General features: G+C 42.8%; 2 protein-coding genes across 2 annotated transcripts in view; one reads left to right on the top strand and one right to left on the bottom strand.

The window, feature by feature from the left end:
* ALDH1L2 (aldehyde dehydrogenase 1 family member L2) overlaps positions 1 to 1,860 on the top strand; it is a 60,495-nt gene extending 58,635 nt beyond the window's left edge. The window contains exon 23 of the mRNA XM_036251456.1: positions 1,426 to 1,860. Within this exon, the coding sequence (XP_036107349.1) occupies positions 1,426 to 1,481 (56 nt within the window). The 3' untranslated portion in view covers positions 1,482 to 1,860. The remainder of the gene's footprint in view (positions 1 to 1,425) is intronic.
* A 6,601-nt stretch (positions 1,861 to 8,461) lies between these two features.
* On the bottom strand, positions 8,462 to 20,811 carry CUNH12orf45 (chromosome unknown C12orf45 homolog). The gene is made up of 4 exons (XM_036253211.1): positions 20,697 to 20,811; positions 19,150 to 19,236; positions 14,433 to 14,569; positions 8,462 to 11,586 (listed from the first exon to the last, which is right to left on the bottom strand). Exons 1-4 carry the CDS (start codon positions 20,809 to 20,811, stop codon positions 11,365 to 11,367), a joined length of 561 nt encoding a protein of 186 aa, XP_036109104.1. The 3' UTR covers positions 8,462 to 11,364.

Consider the following 20,811-nt stretch of genomic DNA (forward strand, 5'->3'; position numbering starts at 1 on the left):
TAACACAATAGTAAGTATTTGTGGATCCAAACATATGTAAACATAGAAAAGGTACAGTAAAAATACATTACCTTATAAAAGATAACAGTGGGCCCTGGCCGGTGTGGCTTAGCTGGTTGAGCATCATCCCATGCACCAAAGGTTGCTGGTTTAATTCCCAGTCAAAGCACATGCCCAGGTCGCAGGCTCAATCCCCAGTAAGGAGCATGCAGGAGGCAGCTGATCAGTGTTCTGCTTTCACACAGATGTTTCTCTCTTCTCTCTCTCTCTCTCTCTCTCTCTCCTCTCACTCCCTCTCCCTTCCTCTTTCTCTACAAAATCAATAAAAACATTTTTTAAAAAAGATAACAATGGTTCACCTGTGCAGGGCACGTACCATGAGTGGAGCTTGCGGGACCGGGAGTCTCTGGGTGAGGCAGGGAGTGAGCGGGGAGTGAATGTGAAGGCCCAGGACACTGCCGTCCACCACTGGAGACTTTATAAACCCTGAGCACTTAGGCCGCTCTAAATGTATAAAACACAAGATTAAAGCAAGCACAAGAGAAAATGGTGCAATCAAAAGACACAGTACAGCCTGGCTGGTGTGGCTCAGTGGTTGAGTGTCGACCCATGCACCAAGAAGTCGCTGGTTCCGTTCCTGGTCAGGGCACATGCCCAGGTTGTGGGCCCAATTCCCAATGGGGGCATGCAGGAGGCAGCCAATCGATGTTCTCTCTCATCGATGTTTCTCTCTCTCTCTCTCCCTCTCCCTTCCTCACTCTCTAAAATCAATAAAGAAAAACAATTAATTTAAAAAAAGACACAGTATATGCTAAGTGAAATAAGTCAGTCAGAGAAAGACATACCACATGGTTTCACATATATGTGGAATCTAAAGAAGAGTATAAAGGAACAAAGCAGAAACAAGCTCATAGATACAGAGAGCAGACTGATGGATGCCAGAGGGGCGGGGGGTCACGGGACAGGGTGAGAAAGGTGAAGGGATGGAGAAGTACAGATTGGAAGTTACAAAACATCACGGGGATGCAGAGTACAGCAAAGGGAATATAGTCAAGAATATTGCGGTACGTATGTATGGCGCCAGGGAGTCCTGGAAATATCGGGGGGAACGCTTCGTAAAGGGTATGACTGGCTGACCGCTATGCTGTACACCTGAAACTAATACACAATATTGAATGTAAGTGGTAACTGAGAGACAGTAAACTCGAGATGCACATTCGTGGGGCCTCTGCCCGATTTAATCGAATCAGAATCTGTTTCCCAGGATCGGCAGGTGATGTGCATGAACTGTAAAGTTTAAGAAGCACTTGTCCGAGCCACATTTTATTTGCTTAGTGACCTAGACACCCACACCTGTGTCTGAAAGTCTGGTGACATTGCATCCACCTGTGAACATTGTCCACCAGCGGCTTTTCTCTTCTCTAGGTGAGGAAGCGCTGAATGAATACCTCAAAACCAAGACGGTGACGCTGGAATATTAGAGCCAGGCTGCGACCAGGACACCCTCAGACAGCGCTACCCCTCCGTTCTCGACACACGTAAGAGGCCTGGGTGCTGACGAAGGACGTATCAGCCGGCAGCCAGAAAGTACCCACGTGGACCGTGCAGATGGCCAGGCCACATGGCTGGGCATTTACACCTGTGCCTGAACTCGACCCCTTCTGTACCTTAAAATGACTTCCATGTGTTGGTTCTTGACTATGTAGCATTTCACACCCATTTCTCCAATGCCAAGCTCCTCCCCAAACTAGTCTAGTCATGGCTGTTCATCCTGAAAACGTCAGTATCATGCAGTTATAATCAAAAAGAGCATTTTTTAGAAGCTTTGTATAGTCCAGGTTTTAACCTCTGAACCATACACTCGAGTTATTAAAAAAGTTTTCTATACTTTTGCCTTCAAGGAACGGTATATCCTATAAGGAATGTGAGAGTAACTTTTTTTTTTTCATGCTTGGAAATATGAGACATCTTTATGCCTTTGATGTTCTATTTTTCTTTCAATTTTAGAGGACGTTTATGAAAGCTGGGGGCAGTGGAACAAGGAAGGGCTGGGAAGTGAGCCTGGGCTGGGCTGCTCTGGCTCACTAGGGAGTCCGAGGATCTGCCTGGGACGAACTGCCACTGCCCACTGCTGGCCTGGTCACAAGCCTCGTGGGGGACTCGGCGTCTAGGAGATGCATGCCTGTGGGGGAGAAAAGAGAGGGTGCAGGCACGATCCTGAGAAGGAGGGCGTGTGCTGGGTCCTTTGTCTTGAGGCTTTTATTCTGTCTTGCAGGCGGGACTCTTAGGGGAGGTCTCGGGAGGGCTTCAACAGAACATTCATCAGTTTTCTAGGTGAGCTCCTTCAGGTGGTCCTCACTGACTGGTCAGTGTCGGGGCAGGGGGTTGTTAGTCATCGCAGCTGGTGCTGGTGTTGTCTACCAGGTTTTGCAGCTTTTCTGGGTCTGGGGCTGAAATACAACTCACAGTACACAATGTTGCCCCATAGTCCAGGGCCAGCAGCCGCACTGGGGGAGTCCCTACCCGAACCACAGGGGCTAAGATGAGTCTGTTGTGGTAGCTCAGGGAGGGGCTGGTCAGTCATTCCTCCTCTGCTCCAGCCTCTCCGCTGCTGAACTCTACAGATCCCTCCTTCCTCCAGGGCCACCAATTCCAAGTGCCTTACTGAGCCTCGCCAGCCAACGTCTCCGATGTCCTATTTTCAACTCACTGTGATGGGTGACCAAGCCACAAACAATTCTTGAGCACCCACAAGGTACTATGGTATGTCCTGAGGAGTAGAAAAAATTTAATGACATAATCTCTGGCCCCAAATAGTTTACATTCCAGTCGATAGCTTTTTTTTTTTTTTTTATCCTCACCCGAGGACATTTTTCCATTTTTTGTTCAGATAGAGCGGGAGGGAGAGAGAGGAAGAGAGAGAGAGAGAGAGAGAAACATCGATGTGAAGGGACACATCGAGTGGCTGCCACCAGCACGACCAACCAGGGCCGGGGACAAACTACAACCGAGGTACGTGCCCTTAGCGGGAACCAAACCCAGGTCTCTCTGTACCGCAGGCCGACGCTCCAACCGCTGAGCCAAACCGGCCAGGGCGAGTCGCTAGCTTTTAAAGTAAATTTTACAGTATCATGTATAAACATGAGCCAAAGATTTACAGTTGTAATACAAATAAATAATACAATCATAAATAACAATACAAGAATAAACTCAGTGTTCTGCATACTCCTAACTGTAAACCTTTTACTCACCGCTGTTGTACAAAGTTAATTTAGCTTTTGGAGGCTGATCTTGGTTCATATTATGCCATCTTCCTATCTATGTGACTTAGGGAAACTTATGCAACTTCTCTGAGCCTCAGCTTCCTTCTCTGTGAAATGGGTATAGTAATGCCCCCCTCAGGAGCCTCGTGATGGAGATTCAATGCAATAATATAAGTCAAGCACCTTGCACTGTGCTTTGTTCGTGTAAATACTCAATAAACGTTCATTGTTCCCACCATCACTATTTAAAAAATATCTTGAGCTATATTAAGTAGATGGGTTAATTCATTTTCTGATGACCCTTGTAAGTAGTCACTGATTCCTATACTCTTTTCCCATCCAGTCCTGACACGGCACCGCCACGGCAGCACTGGGAAATGCTATGCAATGAAAAATGACAATGGCACAGGGAAAAGGGTTGCCCCCCTTTCTGCAGCTCACTCGTCCTTCAGAGGACGTCTTGTTTTCCATTTTCTAGTTACTGGTTTTGCTGCTCACTGGCGATGTGACCTTGAGCAAGTTAGTTACCTATTTCAGAGCCTAGGCTTGGAATCTATAAAACGGATCAAGTCCCTGTCTCATTAGGTATTGTAAGGATCCAATAGAATTACCTACATCATACATTTAACAAGGTGTTTGGACCACAGTCTGTGCTCAGTAAGTGGGAATTATTACAACTGATGCAGTACTCTACCATCCACTACCTGTTTACAGACTAAATAGGTAGATAGGTAAATTATCACCATCCATGTGTGACTAGAGGGTGAATTCCCAAAGACGGTCAGAGCAATTAATTTCTATTTTTCCTCCTTTTAAAGTGAAATTTCTGCAAATTCTCGTGGGCCTGGAAGAAGCTCTTAGGGAACAGTTGTTACTTTAAAGACTCAGCAGCTTAAATCAGGGGAGTGTAGGAAATCATCATCAATGAGCAACAACAAAATCAGAGGCAGAAAACATTCGAAAGGAAGCATAGCAGGTGACCCTGGCGTGGTCAATAGAGCAAATTTTGCCCGAAAGCATCTGTTATGACCTTGTAGCTCATTCAGAGTTGGTACAGCTGAAATTCAGTTGGAATGAATGTTCTCTGGGTTCATAGTCGAAAGTGACCACCTGGCCGGTTTGGCTCAGTGGTTAGCGTGTCAGCCCACAGACCAGAGAGACTCGGGTTTGGTTCCCGCTGAGGGCACGTGCCTCGGTTGCGGTCTGTCCCTGGCCCTGGTTGGGGTTGTGTGGATGTGTCTCTCTCACGTCGCTGTTTCTCTCTCTTCCTCCCTCTCTGCCTCCCACTCTATCTGAAGATAAATGCAAAAATGTCCTCGGGTGAGGATAAAAAAAAGTGACAAAGGCCTTATTATAAAGGAATCACTTTTAAATGCAGTATTTGAACTGACTGCATGTGATTTAAAATATCACTTTACCAAATATTTTAATGATAGTTGCATTGGCAAACAAAAACATGCCTGTTCTTCTAGACTAATTTTACCTTCTAATGTTAGCAGTGTTTTTAATCTTCTTTGGGCCATAAACCTTTTTGAGAATTTGATGAAATGGAACCCCATTTCGCTTCTCCCCTAATTCATTACACACACATAATTGTGCAAGTGCCTTCACAGGATTCACAGGCCTCCATGCTTAGGCCTCAGAATAAAAACTCCCTTCTCCACCCGCTGGAGTTTGTAAATCTGACTGTTGATCAGAATCAAAGGCTCGGTGGAATTCGTAAAATTACCAGTGAATGTGACTTGGCACCTCATGATCCACAGCCTACTAGGTGATTTAATTAAAACACTGGGTAATTAAATTGTCACTCTTCCTTCAGATCACTGATTATTTTGCTAACGGATAAAGCTGAGACCTGTTTGTCACCAAACTGGGGAGGTGTAGACACTTGAAGGCGTTCTAAATTCCTTCTAATTCCACTTCCCTAAGCCTTTGCTAAGGCAGCCCCCCTTGGCTCAAACATCCTTCTTGACCTTCCTACCCCCAGCTTGGTCGAAGTTCCTCTCTATGCTCCCACTTGTCTGGAACACAGTACTCACCACTTGGTGCTAAAATTATTTGCCTTCCTAAACAGATATGAGCACCTCCCTCCTCACACCAGGATTGGCCGTCTATCAATAATAATAACAGCTATCCTTTATTGATGGCCTCCTGTGTGCTAGACCAATGTTAAGCACTTTTTAAATGCTATCTTATTTAATCTTCACAACATCTGAAGAAAATGAATAAACTGAGGTGCTCTTCTTACCTCCACCACTACCGAGCTATCATCATCTTTTATCTAACTTACTGCTGAGGTCTCCCACCTGGTCTTCCTGACTCTTCCGTGTGGTCGTGTTCAAGGCTTAAGTCAGATGGTGTCATACCTTTGCTTAAAACCTTCTGATGGCCTCCATATTGCTCAGAATCAAGTGCAGTGTACTGACCATGGCTTACGAAGTCCTGGCTACCTCTGACCTCATCTCCTACCCACTTCCCTCTCATTCTATCTAGCCACCCTGGTTGCCTTGATGCTCCTCCAACACACCAGGCACACTCCTACCTCAGGGCCTTTGCACTTACTGGTTCTGCTTCTTCCAGTGGTGTGCTGGTAAATATTGAACAAATGGCTCTCTGGGGGAAAAAATTCATACTATTTGCTGATTTCTATGTATAAATGCTCTCAAGGCTGATTTCAAGCTATCAATTTGACTTTACTGAACACAAAGTTGGGAAGAGATGTGTGCAATCAAAGTAAGGGCAAGCCAGCACCAGCAGGCCACTGCCTTTTTCTGACTCTTTCCCCACACACCATCCCCCTGGCTGGCTGCCTTTCTTTCGGTCGCTCCTCAAATATCACGTTAGTAGAGATACATTCCGAGTACTCTTTCTAGCACCTATGTACCCACATTCATACCTCATCTGCCCTGACATTTAGAAAATGTTTTTATTGATTTTAGGGAGAGGAAGAGACAGAAACATTGATTGGCTGCGTCCTGCACGCCCCCTACTGGGGATCAAGCCCACAACCCAGGCATGTGCCCTGATTGGGAATCGAACCAGTGACCTCTTGGTGCATGGGTCGATGCTCAACCCGAGCCACACCAGCCAGGGTGCCTTGTCATTCTTTATTCTCCTCATCCTACGTTATTTTCATAGCACTGATTACAATCTGGCATATTTTTATTGTCGACCTCTCCCCATTAGAATGTAAGCTTCATGAACAGGTGCTTCTTTTGTTCAATGCTGTGTCTCCAGTGTTTAATATTAGGAGGAGCTCAATAAACATTTGCTTTCGACCGCAAGAGGTTATTTAATTAACATCACATAGCTACTAAATGGTAGCAGAGGCACTGAAGTAGTGAGGCTGCTGGTCTCGACCAAGCTGACATAGCATTTATTGCCAATACCCGAATCAGGGCTTGGTTAGGGAATGGTAGCGAATGGTAGGCACACACACTAAATATACGCCAAACTAAAACGCTAAGCAGGGAGGACATTATCTGCAAGAACTTCTGCAAAAGCAGGTAGAGACAGGGTGAGGAACCACAATGACTTCCCCCATACCACCCCTCCAGGAAAATAACTGTTGAGGGAAGCCTAGAATATCATCAGTCATGAGACATGATAGATAGGGTGATTATTATTACTACTACTACTTTGCAAATAATACCCAAGTGAATTTTTAAATGATTAAATAATACCTAGTTATGTAAAAATACATAAAACAGGGAGGTAAGACAAGCATAAACTCTTCACACAGAAATAACCACAGGTATTGAGATCGTTCCAGACTTTTTCTGTGCATACACCTTTTTACAGGACCAGTGTAACAGTGCACATGACTGTTACCTGCTTTTTCAATTAACCACCTGTGTCTTTCTATGTCAACAAACATTCCTCTGCATGGTTAGTGGCTTCAATCTACCTGCTCTCTATTGTTGAACATTTAGGTTTGCTTGTTGCTATTTTAAACACTGCAATAAATCTTATATAGAAATTTGTGAACAAGGCCATACTTTTTTAGTTGGATAAACTAGAAGTGAAATTCCTGAGTCAAAGGATGCAGGAATCTGTGATCTTACCAAGTTTCCCCCCAATTTTTGCCACCATTGTGTATTATTCCTATAGCATTATACCTTACGTTTACTTCATTTTTTAATGTTTTCTTGATTTTTTTAGAGAGGAGAAAGAGAAACATCAATGTGAGAGAAACATCAATTGGCTGCCTCCTGCACGCCCCCTACTGGGGATCGAGTCCATAACCTGGGCATGTGCCCTGACCAGGAATAGAACTGGGACACGGGATGACACTCAATCCACTGAGCCACACGGGCCTGGTTGAACACTGTTCTTAACACATGATTCATTCATTTTTTTATCAAGACCCCAGGAGGGACAGTACTATTCCCACTGACAGATGGTGAAACAGAGATGAGGCTGGGCTGGGATCTGATCCAGACAGCTTCAGAGCCTGTGCTCACAGCACAGTGACCGGTAGGCTCACGATGGCTAGGTGTATGAACTTAAAACTTGGCTCTACCACTTACCTATTGTGAAGCCTTAGGAAATCTGCTTAGTATCTCCATGCCAATTTTCTCATCTGTGGAACGGGTATAAGCAGAGCGTCTCATAAGCTAGTGGTCTTTTTTTTTAATAATATGGAAATTTGTTGTGTTGCGAAACAAGAAATGCAGCAATAGTTCAATCTCCAGTTATGCGACACAGTGACTTGATGTCCTTGCTTATCTCTGCTGTCCTTGGTGTGCTGATTGCACCTCAAGAGTTGGCTCCACTTATGGCCACCACATGGGAGTCCCAGGAATCATATGCAGTAATAAGACAGTCCTTTCTCCAGAAGGAAAAGAACCATCTCTTCATGTGCCTCCTTTTTAGGAATGAGAAATATTTCCCTTCCCAAAGTCCACCAACAAGACTGCTCATGCCTTATTGGGAAGGTTCGTGTCCCTCACCTACTCCCAAACCAATCATTGCCAAGGGTTTTCCACAAATGCGTGGTGGGGAGTCAACCACAAAGATTCCAACATTCAACTTTTGGGAAAGTCTACCAATCATATTTACTCATTTTTATTTCAAGATTGTGAACCACTGATATTTAAGATGAATTACTTTATTAACATAAAGAGAAAAAAATACTTTAATGAACATTTATTGTACATTCCAACTGAGTGAAAGGCACTATATATACTAGGCACTGAGGGAAATACAGATGAAAGACTCAACTTTTTCCTTGTCTTTCCTACCATAGTAGTGGACACAGGCACAAGAATACAAACTACAAACTACTCTGCAAGGCATTTTTTTGTATAAGTACCATATCTGATGCACAATTAATGTATTATGAGAACAGATGGCAAATTCATTCAGAATGACATTTTTGCTTCAAAGACCATTACACCTAATTTTCTGATTTATAACTCACAGAGCCATAGATGACATACCACCCAACAAGTTTGAAGAAGAGAACATTTCATCAACCTTGGCAGGGACAGAACCACTCTCCAAATGACTGCCGTCAACCACACCTGAGCATCAGGAAGAGACAGTACAGGGTCAGACCAACCAAAGCTCAGTAGGGACTTATTTTCCTATTAGACTATAAGGCAAACTGCTTACAAACCAAACTGCTTTTCAATTAAGGTATAAACATACATAAAGTGCACAAATGTTAAATGTACAACTTGAAACATTTTTCTACACACATGAATGGTGGTGGCTCTTAAAAGTACACTTGGAATAGTGGCTGACACACAGAAAGGGCTTAGTAAGTACTGTTTCACCTACCAATTCGACAGGTAAAAAATGCAATTTTGGTTTCATTTGCATTTCTTTGATTAATGGGGTTGAACATTTTTTTACGTGTTCCCATCCTATGGTCTTTTCACTATTGAGATATTAAGCTGATTTTCTTTTTACTAATCTGTAAGAGCCTTGTATACACTAATGGAAATATTGGAAATATTTTTCCCAGTTGGTCCCCTGCCCCTTAAATTTCTTTGCCACCCACTAGTTTTTAATATTTATGTGGATGGATTTTCTGCCGTTTCCTTTGTGACTTCAGGCTTTAATGTTCTGCTTTTTAGAAAAGCTTTTGCCCAACTACATTATTAAATATTCTCTGTTTTAGTATGGAACCCTTATGATTTTATTTCTTTATATTTAAATCTTTAATTCATATAAAATTTATCTTAGTACATGGTAGGAGGCTAGAATCTAACCTTGTTTAAAAATAGTTAGCCAGTCCTGACATTGTACATTAAATAACTTCCATTTTACATTCACTTAAAATGACATCCTTATCATGTATTAAATATTTATATTTTTCTTTTTTCTTCTGTGTCATAAAAATGTCCAGAGGACCTGAATTTAGTTGACTTCCTTAACTGTATAGGAAGCCTAGTTCTATTATATGATAGCCATGGTAAGAGAAAAATATTTAAATTCTACATACTGATATGTCTTTCCAGACTGACTAGTCTCTTTCAGTGAGCATTCAGTCTATTTCTACTTGGTATGTATTTCCTGTAAAATTACATCTTCATACCCCCCTGCCTGGAGTAGCCTACCACGGCTTAAAATGTCATCAGACACCTGTTAATTGATTTATCAGTACCTGTGTGTACCATGCACCATGCTAAGCAGTGAGCCAGACAGATGCAACTATTCCAATGTAGGATAAATTATCTGGTAGAAGACAATCTTAAAATAGTTACACCAGTAATTCATCACAGTTGTGTTTGGTGCTACGAAGTATAGAATGATACCCTTTCCAGCCCAGAAGTCTTGTTTCCTGATCTATTCATTTCTTCCTACATCTAGTGAGGCACAGCCTGGGAGATCTGGTTCCAGGTTCCAGTGAGAAATACCAGAAAGAATCTTGAGAATTATCTTTAGCGTATTTACAAGGCTAATGTGAGGAATAGAAAAAAATTGTTAAGAGAGAGCCCCAGAACATTAGGGGACAAAATCCCATCAGCAACCAACTTGAAGACAGTCCTTTAAATTCTCGGGTCCCTATCCTGAGCAAAGCCAGCCCCTTGGCGGATAAGGTCTAACACAGCTTCATAAGGTCAAGAATGAGGCAGAAAGTTGACTCCACAGACCATTTTGCCTTTGGGAAAACCGCTTTTGTTGTTGTTGTTGTTCTGTGCCGTTTTTCCTGTGGGGTCCCCTTTTCTACATTTGATAGGTTTCAAACCGTGGGCAACTGTGCAGAATAGTTCTAGTAGCTGAGGAAAAAAATGTTGGCTTTATGGGGGCAAAAAAAAAAAGATGAATTTTTCCAACCAGTAAGTTTTATATCCATTGAGTGGCCACAGTTACCAACAGTGATTAAACCCCCAGAGAACCAGTTTTCCAGCTCAAACTGAAAAGCAATATATCTTTATATGAAAGGAGATACGCCTGAGGACAGTTATATCTAAGTAATTCTTTTTATTATAAGATTTCTCTTAGAAATTTCTCCCTCACTAAACCCACTGTGATGCTAACAAATTTGATGTTATAATAACAAAAAAAAACCCACCTAGGTTGTTTTAGCCAAAATAACAATTTAAAACTAAAATGAACAGGTGGTTTATACTTTTAATTTAAAAAAAGTTTGAAGCCCTGGCCAGGTAACTCAGTTGGTTAGAGCGTTGTCCTGACACGCCAAGGTTGTGGTTTAGATCCCGGGTCACGGCACATACAAGCATCGACCAATGAATACATAAATAAGTCAAACAACAAATTGATATTTCTCTCTCTCTCTCTCGCCCTTACTCTCTCTAAGAAATCAATAAAAATAAATAAAAATAAGTTTGATATGTCTGGTCTATGTTGAAGAAAAAATGATGCCAACAAATTCACTTATCACCAAAAATAAAGTTAAGCTTTCTAAACGAAATCTCTGCAGTATAAGAGCAAAGACAGTCTGCTCTTAGAAGATTCCCAGATGCCCCCCTTCCAACTCTTTGAAAGCCAGCCCGTTTCTCCTGAGAAACAAAGCACATTCAGTATGACACAAAAGCACCATCTACCTGAAATGCGAAATAACCATTGAGCCGCCTTCTCGTCCACAGAATTAGCAGGCGTAGATCACCTGCTTCTTAGGCCGCTTATTTCATTGTTTCCTTTTCTTACTGGCAGGACTGTCCAAAACCTCTATCTTGCCTTTTCCATCTTCTGAATGAGGAAGCTTAATGTTATCTATGGTGACTTCAGAGGAGGCGCTGTTGTCATCGTCATCCTCAGACTCGGAGCTGTCCTCGGAACTGTCGTGTGACTTCTCTTCTGAACTGTCCTCTTTGGAATCAGACTGACTCATCTCGAACAAGGCCACGTCCTGCAAAAAACACCACGTGGGAAATTTAGTTCTCTAAAAAGTTGCAATAAAACACTGGGAACAACCAGCATTTAGCACAATATTGAAGCACAAAGGACATTTTTTTTTTTTTTTTAAATCCTCACCCAAGGATATGTTTTCATTGATTTTTTTAGAGAGAGAGAAGAAGGGACAGGGAGAAAAGGAAACATGATGTGAGGGAGAAACATCGACTGGTTGCCTCCCGTACGCACCCAAACCAGGAATTGAACCCATGACCCTTTGGTACACAGGATGATGCTCCAACCAACTGAGCCACACTGGTCATGTTCTTAATACAATATGGCACTTTCATTGTTTTTTTTTAAATCCTCACCTGAGGATGCTTTTCCATCTATCTTCAGATACAGTGGGAAGAAGGGACAAAGAGAGAGAAAGAGGGAGAGAGAAACATCGACGTGAAAGAAACACATCGACTGGCTGCCTCCAGAGCCGGGGACCAACCACAACCGAGGTATGTACCCTTGACTGGAATCGAACCCACCACTCACTGGTCATTGAGCCAACCCTCTAACTGCTGAGCCAAACTGGCCAGGGCGGCACTTTTATTGTTTTAGTTGCCAGAGTCCACCATGCTGATTTACATTTACTCTAAGTCTAAAAAGACCCCCATAACCCAATTCTATATGTTCTGAATATACTCTTCATTCAACAACTATTAATGTGAGCCAGGCACCACACTAGGTACTGGTGACGCAACAACAATAACAAAATCCTTGCCTTTGTGGAACTTATGCTTTTGAGTAGGGGTTGGTGGCCTATAGGCCAAACCCAGCCTGCTACTTGTCTAGCTCATGAGTTAAGAATGGTTTTTATGCCCGGCCAGTGTGGCTCAGTGGATGAGCATCAACCCATGCACCAAGAGGTTGCTGGTTTGATTCCCAATCAGGGCACATGTCCACGTTGTGTGCCCAATTCCCAGTGGGAGGTATGCAGGAGGCAGCCAAATGATGTTCTCTCTCATTGATGTTTCTCTCTCTAAAATTAATAAAGAAAAAAAATTTTTTTAAAAAGAATGGTTTTTACATTTTTAAGTGGTAGGAAAACAAAACTCAAAAGAACAATATTTCATGAAACATGGAAATTGAAACTCAAATTTCAATGTCCATAAACCAAGTTAACAGAACTCACCCACTCATTAAGTATCGTCTACAGCTGCTTTCGAGCTACCATGGCAGAGGTGAGTATTCAAGGCAGAGACAGTGTGGCCCACCTAGCCCAGAGGAGTCATTATCGAGCCCCTCCAGAAATTCTTTGCTGACCTCTGTTCAAGTTGGGAGAGAAACTCGACCAACAATGACATTATACAGCATGGTATAGAGCAGAGAAAATAAAGGCTAAGGTAATACTAGGGCCACTGGGGACGGCCTCTGGAGGAGGTGACAACTGATAAGCGACAAAGAGAGTCAAGATGCAGAAATCCAGAGAAGAGCCTTCTACAAGGAAGGGAAGGCCTGGAGTAAGGGGAGAAAAGGGAGTGTGGACAAGGAGGGGGCAGAGCAGGAGCAAGGTCAGCCAGAGAGTGGAGGCAGGATCATACAGGCGCTGGAGGGCTTTACTAGAATGTACTAGAAGTGGACTCCCAAACTGTGGGCCACACAGTGTGAAGAACAGACTCCAGCCCTGGCTGGTTTTGCTCAGTGGTTCGAGCGTCGGCCTGCGGACCGAGAGTCCTGGGTTCGGTTCCCGCTAAGGGCACGTACCTCAGTTGTAGTTTGTCCCCGGCCCTGATTGGGGTTGTGTGGGTGGCAGCCACTCCATGTGTCTCTCTCACATCGATGTTTCTCTCTCTCTCCCTCCCTTTCTCCCTCCTGCTCTATCTGAAGATAAATGCAAAAATGTCCTCAGGTGAGAAAAAAAAAAAAGAACAGACTCCAGGGAAGAAGGTGAAAGCAGGGAGGCCTGTTGGGAAATCACTCCAACAGTCCGATGGGAAGACCGTAACGATTAGGAACAGGGTCAGCAGGAGTGGAGCTCAGGCAAAGCAGTTGGACTCGACTCCTCCAGAACCTTCTTTGATGACCTCTGTCAAGTTGGTGAGTAGACAACTCGACCAACAATGACTGACCCGTCCCGCAGGTCCCGTGGGCATGTGCCCTGACCGGGAATCAAACTAGGACCTTTCAGTCCATGGGACGACACTCAATCCATTGAGCCACACCAGCCGGGCCCTCTTTGGGTCTTGAATGGAAAAAAACACACACAAAAACCCAGCTAGGACATTTACTAAATTAATGCCTCGAGATAACAAATGTAATATATGACTTGGTAAAGCCCATCTATGACTTTGTACTTAATTCCTAAACTTCACCCAGGGAAGCTTACTGACCCATAAGATCCTTAATCATTAAATGACCAACTGCTGCCCTGGCTGGTTTGGCTCAGCGATTAGAGCATCTGCCCACGGACCAAAGAGTCACAGGTCAATTCCAGTCAAGGGCACATACCTTGGTTGCGATTCGATCCCTGGCCCTGGTCGGGGTCATGTGGGAGGCAACCAATTGAAGTGTCTCTAACATCAATGTTCCTCTCCCTTCCTCTTTCTCTCTCCCTCTCTCCCTCCCTCCCTCCGTCCCTCCCTCTCTCCCTCCCTCTCTCTATCTGAAAATCAATGGAAAAATATCCTCTGGTGAGAATTAAAAATAAACAGACAAATAACCAAGAGCCTATGCAGTATTGGAGACATGAGCTGACTTTCCAGGAAGAAAAGTAACCATGGAATTAAAATGGAAAAGTTCTCACTCTTTTTAGGTGATGAGGCACACTTGGTAGTTTTACCATATGAAATGAAAACAAAGCATAGTTACCATCTGTATAATGTTTCCAAGAGTCTCATCAATATTTTCAATATTGAAACGACCAGGAGGTGCAGCTGCCATTTCTTTCCTTAGATTTTCATTTGCCTGAGCCATCTGTGGGAGAAAAGTCTGTACCTGGTCCAATACTAAGGAGAGAAAATACAGTTTATCAACACTTATGTTAGTATTTGCCCAAAGTTCAAATTGTAATATCCAGAATTTCCTGTAAACTCCAGAATCTCCTGTAAAACTCTTCTGAATTTAATGGTAATAATTAACAAAAATTATTATAATTTTTAAATTTTCACATTTCTTTCATTTAAAAAATCTCTATCCTCTTCTGAATTCTTTTTTTTTTTTTTAAAAACACCCAGGGCTGCGGTCTTTTTTGTTTTTTCCTTTATTGACTTTAAAGAGAGTAAGGAAGAAGGAGAGAGAGAGAGAAACACTGATGAGAGAGAACATCAATTGGCCGCCTCCTGCAAGCCCCCTACTGGGGATCAGGCCCACAACCTGGGCATGTGCCCTGACCAGGAATCGAACCGGCGGCCTCCTGGGGCATGGGTCGATGCTCAACCACTGAGCTACACTGGCCAGGCTCCTCTTCTGAATTCTTAAAGCGATAGGACCACACCATTCTGCAATTATTTCTCATTGTGTTATTTAGGGTTTTCACATATCCCCAGCACTGTAACCCCCTAGAAGGCTGGCATTCAACAAATATGAACTAAATAAGGAGGCCACATGACTTAATAGTTAAGTGCACAGGCTGTGGCGGCAGACTGACAAGGTTATTAACAGAATGTTAGTTCCAGCTCTGACTGTCTGAATTACCTTGGGCATGTTAATTAAGTGATGGTTGTTTTTACCTGTCCACCATCTATTCCCCTTTCTTCTAATAACATAACCCCGACTTTCCTTTTAAGCTTTGTCAGTCTTACTCACTCCCGCCCCTCACCCTGGGTGTGCCTACATGCTCCGCAACCTTGGCCACCGTGAGTTGGTTCAGTGGCATACAGTGACACCGTGATCCAGTGAGGCCAGTCAGAGATTACCCTGAAACATGGTTAGAGCCGTCGAGGAAAAGAATCTTCTTTCGGAGTGAGTGAGCTGCTGAGTCTCAGCCTGGAGCTGCTAATAAACTGGCCACCGTGCTAGAGGTGGGGGAAGAGCATGCTCTAGATTAAGCTGAGACCTAGAGAAAAGAGCTGAGAGATGCAGAGCAGCAGGCCCCTGAGGACACCGAGCACCTGGATACAGATGTATCTGAACTCACTCGGGGTTTTTTCCCAATAAAATGAGCCAATATAATTCATTTATTCCCTACCTTTTCCCTCCTTCCCTCCCTCCCTTCCCTTCGTGCTTAAGACAATTTGAGTTGGGTTTTAGTCAGTACAACAACAGGAGTCCTAACGAATACATGTAATTTAACCACTCGAAACCTCAGTTTACTCATCTGTAAACAGGAGTGATAAATGCCAGGCACTGTGCTATGAACAGGAGAGTCAACAAACAAGAGATAATAGTTACTTTCTCTTTCAAAAGAGGCCCAGTACATAACTAGCGCTCAAAATACTAAGTTGCCAACACAGCTACATGACAGGTGACTAAAATTACCAGGGTATGGAAAAAAAGAAAATGGTGATAAAGGCCAAGAAATGGCCTTTAACTGTAAAATAGGGCTGCTGAAAGAATTAAATGAGGTCACATACATACCAAGCCCCATACCAGGTCTGGCACATACTAAATAGTGAATAAATGTGACCTTTCATGCCTCTTCAGATACATAGAAAGAATAATAAAAATAAAGGCATGTATGTGTGTGCAGACTGAAATCTATTACCTCAGATGAAGTATGAGGCCAGATTTTGTTCTGCTTTGGTTTTTAACTAATGGATCATGGGGAGCAAAACAAGGACCTGTATATATGGCGTGAACCGTGATTGTGAGAAGCCAAATTATTTCTATGGTACTCCAGACCAGTACATGCTGAACTCCTGAAGACAGTCCAGCTGAAGTTCTTCTAAACAGAATAAAACAAAACCCAGCATATGACAACATAAAATTCAAAATGCCCAGCATCTGATAAAAATTACCAAGCATGTAAATAAGCAGGAACATATTATCTATATAGAGTAGAAAAAAATATTCACAATAGCCAAGACATGGAAACAACTCAAGTGTCTGTTAAGGAATAGATAGATAAACTGTAGGATATACTATATAATGAAATATTATTCAACCTTAAAAAAAAACAAAAGAGTAGAATAAAGATCAATAGAAATAGGTCCAGAAATGACACATAGATTAAGCAATCAGAATGCTAAGACAACTATTATAAATATTCCACATAGTCAAGAAAGCACAGAAAAGCATGAACACAACATGGAAAACAATGAAACATATAAATAAAAGACTCAAATTGAACTTTTAGAGATATAAATTCCAGTATCTGACAAACAAACTGGATAGGAATAAACAACAGATTAGACAACAGAGCGGAAAAGATCTGTGAACTTGAGGACACAGCAAAAGAAACTATCCAAAATGAAACACACAAAAATAAGACTAAAAAACACAACAAAACAAAACACATAGCAGGGAGCTATGGGACAATTTCAAGGAAAATTATGTGTAGCTGGAGTCCCTGCAGAAAGGTGAGAGGGAAGGGGGACAAAAAATATGTGAAAAAAAATAACCAAAAATTTCCCAAATTTGATTAAAACTATAAACCCACAGATCCAAGAAGTTCAACAAACCCCAAGCTCAAGAATCACTAAAAAAACTACAAGACGCATCACCGTCAAACTGCAAAAACCAGTGATAAAGAAGAAATCTTAAAAACAGCCAGAGAGAAAAGGAAATATTTTATACACGACAAAGATCAGATGATAGCAGACTCCTCATCAGAAATAATATAAGTCAGAAGACAGCAAAGCACCATCTTTAAAGTATTGAAAAATTAAAAAATGTAAACACCTGTCAACCTAGAATCCTATATGCAATGAAAACGTCTTTCAAAACCAAGAACAAAATAAATACTTTCTCCGACAGACAAAGGCTGGCGAATTCATCACCAGCAGACCTGTACTTTAAGAAATGTTGTTTGCCATTAAGATAAACAACTTGATTATTAACACGAGCTAAACATTTGAACAGACACTTCACCAAAGACACATAATTGGTGAAAAAGCACATGAAAGGTTCTTCAACATCACTAGTCAGTAGGGGAAAACAAATTAATATCGCAGTGCGATGCCAGTACATACACACTAGGATAGCTAAAGACAGAGCACACTATGTGTTGCTGAGGATGTGGGGCAACTAAGACAATTAAACAACCGCATGGGGTTGGTGAGAATGCAAAATGGTATACCCAACTGTGGAAAATACTTTGGCAATGTCCTCTTTAAAAAAAACCCACAAAACTTTCCAGCATGACCTAACAATTCCACTCCTAGGTATGTATCTCCCACCCCACCAACAAAATGAAAACCTATGTCCACACAAAAGCTTGTACTTGAATGGAGAGCCACCATTCACTCATTTTCGCTGTTGTAGATTTAGTGTATAATATGGTTAAGTTCCCCTCTCAGAATACTCATGATCTCTTAGTTTACAGACATGGTAAACTCATGCATCATTTACAGTGTTTTCATTGAATTCTTGACTTTATTCCTTTTTTTTTAATCCTCACCCAAGGACATTTTTGCATTTATCTTCAGATAGAGCGGGAGAGAGAGAAGGACAAGAGAGAGAGAGAAACATCTATGTTGAGAGAGACACATCAATTAGTTGCCACCCACACGACCCCAACCACAGCCGGGGACCAACTGCAACCAAGGTACGTGCCCTTAGCGGAAATTGAACCTGGGACTCTCTGGTCGATGGGCCGATGCTCTAACCACTGAGCCAAACCGGCCAGGGCAACTTTCTTTTTTTTTTTTTTTAACATAAGAGTGAATTATACAGATGTTGAGTATTACATGAATATTATATGAATAAAGTCTGAGTGTGGTGCATACTTATGAATGTGCAGTACAGCAATACGATGGAGCAATTAATGACCAGAACTGGTCCTGTTATGTCATGTTGTAACATTTACCATTTAAATAACTGTGTTCAATTTAGTGAAATGTAGTGGTGTTTTCTCATATATGTGCTTTAAGTTTGGGCTCAGTAACCTCTAAAATAATTCTCCACAGCCTGGCAAGTGTGGCTCAGTGGATTGAGCGTCGTCCCATGGACTGAGAGGTCCCGGTTCCATTCCCGGTCAGGGCACATGCCCAGGTTTCAGGCTCCATCCCCAGTAGGGGATGTACAGGAGGCAGCCCACTGATGTTTCTCACATCAATGTTTCTATGTCTCTCTCCCTTCCTCTCTCTCTCGAAAATCAATAAAAACATATTTTTAAAAATCCCATAATTTGGGTTAACTTTTTAAAAATGTTCCCAAAGTGATTAACAACAATTAATTTTGATTTCCAAAAATTTCTCCTAAAAGGAGTTTTTCTGGGAAAAGTTACTGTCTTAAAGCAGAAGAATATGTAAGAATGCTATCCCTGTGCACAGAATTCACAATATAAATCCCAAGTAAGGTTTTCTGTGGTTTAATATCTGACCATGAAGGCAGAGATGGTCCCATCAAATAACTGCTTAGTTAGGCAGAATTTAACATCAGAGAGATTTCTTGAGAGAGAGGAAGAGAGAGAAGGGAGGGTACCTACAAGGACTCCTCTCTATCCGAACTGTTTGAAGCGTGGAATTTTTTCTGGAATTAGGCTTGGAGTTGATGAGCAATCTGTCCCATATACCTGAAAAACACAAACATATACACAATTTATTACAGCATAAATAGGAGCTCATCAGCAAACTTTCTGTGACCACTCTCGTCTTGACCATCTGACATTTCTCAAGATGATTTTAAAAAGGAGGAGCACCCCAAGTTCCATTACAATATTTTTGTTCTTTATGTACATCTATCTTCCCTTTTGTAAGCCTGTCTCCTACATCTTTGTGTCACGGATGCTGAGTAATAAATGCGCATTAAACAGCACCTTTCTGGATCAGAAATCCATCCATGACAAAAGCGGGTCTGCAATGACAGAATGAAGGAAACAGTAGAGTACAATAATGGTTAAGTGAAGCCGGAAATGTTTACTAGTTGTGTTGTATTGAGCTAATTACCTAACCATTTTGAGCATTCGTTTCTTCATGTGTAAAACATGCCTGCCTGGTTAGTTCCCCTTCATTAAAGATGCTCTCAACCTAAACAAAACAGCCTTTCGGAGAAATATGGTCCCCCCACTCCATCTAATTCAGTCTCATCACTCACTGCTCCTCGAGTCAACCCAACTCTTCCGCTTATGGGGGCTCAGAAAACAGGACTTGTCTTTCAAAACTCAAGGCTTTGCACCAGTTTCCAAAATCTGCAAAATCTCCTCCCTCTGATACAAAAATCCTGTTTGCCCACAAAGCAGAGCTCCACAATCATTGGGTGCTTACTACTTTAGGCCTAGAGATTGATTTAGTGTTAAAAGCTTGGATTCTGGAGGCAGACTGACTGGATTTTCATATTCCAGTTTTGTTCCTCCCCAGCCTCATGATGTCTGGCAAGTCACTTACTTGTATGCTACACCACAACTGTTTCCTCCTCTATAAAATGGAGATAAAAGAACCTTCTGCACAGGGATGTTGTGAGGATTAAATTCTCTCACAATTAATTCTATTGGTACTACTACTTCCATTTTCCAAATGTGAAAACTGGGGCGTTGAAAAGTCCCACAGCTAATTACTAGTGGGGCTGGGATTCCAATTCATCATTTTAAATTCTCTATTATGGTGTCTGAAATCTTGTGTGAATTCCCTGGACCCACGTCTCCCTCTACAAGAAGGCGACACTAAGAATTCCTTGAGTATGAAGGGGTGGCGGTGGGGATGGTGGGGTAATCTATAACAATTATCTGTTCCCGGACCAGCCAACTGCTTGGACCCAGACAGCCGACCCTAAGGTCCTCCCCTTAGGGGAGGTGTCTTGCTCTGGCAATGGGCGCTCAATACCACGCGGAACATAAAGCCACCCCCAGCACTGCGGCCCGGTGCACACTGTCCGCCCGCGACCCCCCTGCGGCGCACACGCGGTAGCCCTGCGGTCACCCCCGGGGCTCCCCTCGGGGATGTCGGGCCTGGGCAGTCCTAAGGTCCTCCCGGCTGCTCCAGCCGCGTGCCCCACACCGCACGTGCGCGCCCCCCGCTGCTGCCGCTCGCCCGTCACCTCCGCGGCCGCCGCTCCCCGCCGTTAGCAGCTCCTTGGACACCGAGACCCTGGAGCCATCCTTGGGGAACGAGGAAGAACTCGGTCTGGACTGGGGTTCACCGTGCACCTCCAT

The sequence above is a fragment of the Molossus molossus genome, unplaced genomic scaffold (genome assembly GCF_014108415.1).
Source record: "Molossus molossus isolate mMolMol1 unplaced genomic scaffold, mMolMol1.p scaffold_m16_p_10, whole genome shotgun sequence".
In the NCBI taxonomy this organism is placed as follows: domain Eukaryota; kingdom Metazoa; phylum Chordata; class Mammalia; order Chiroptera; family Molossidae; genus Molossus; species Molossus molossus.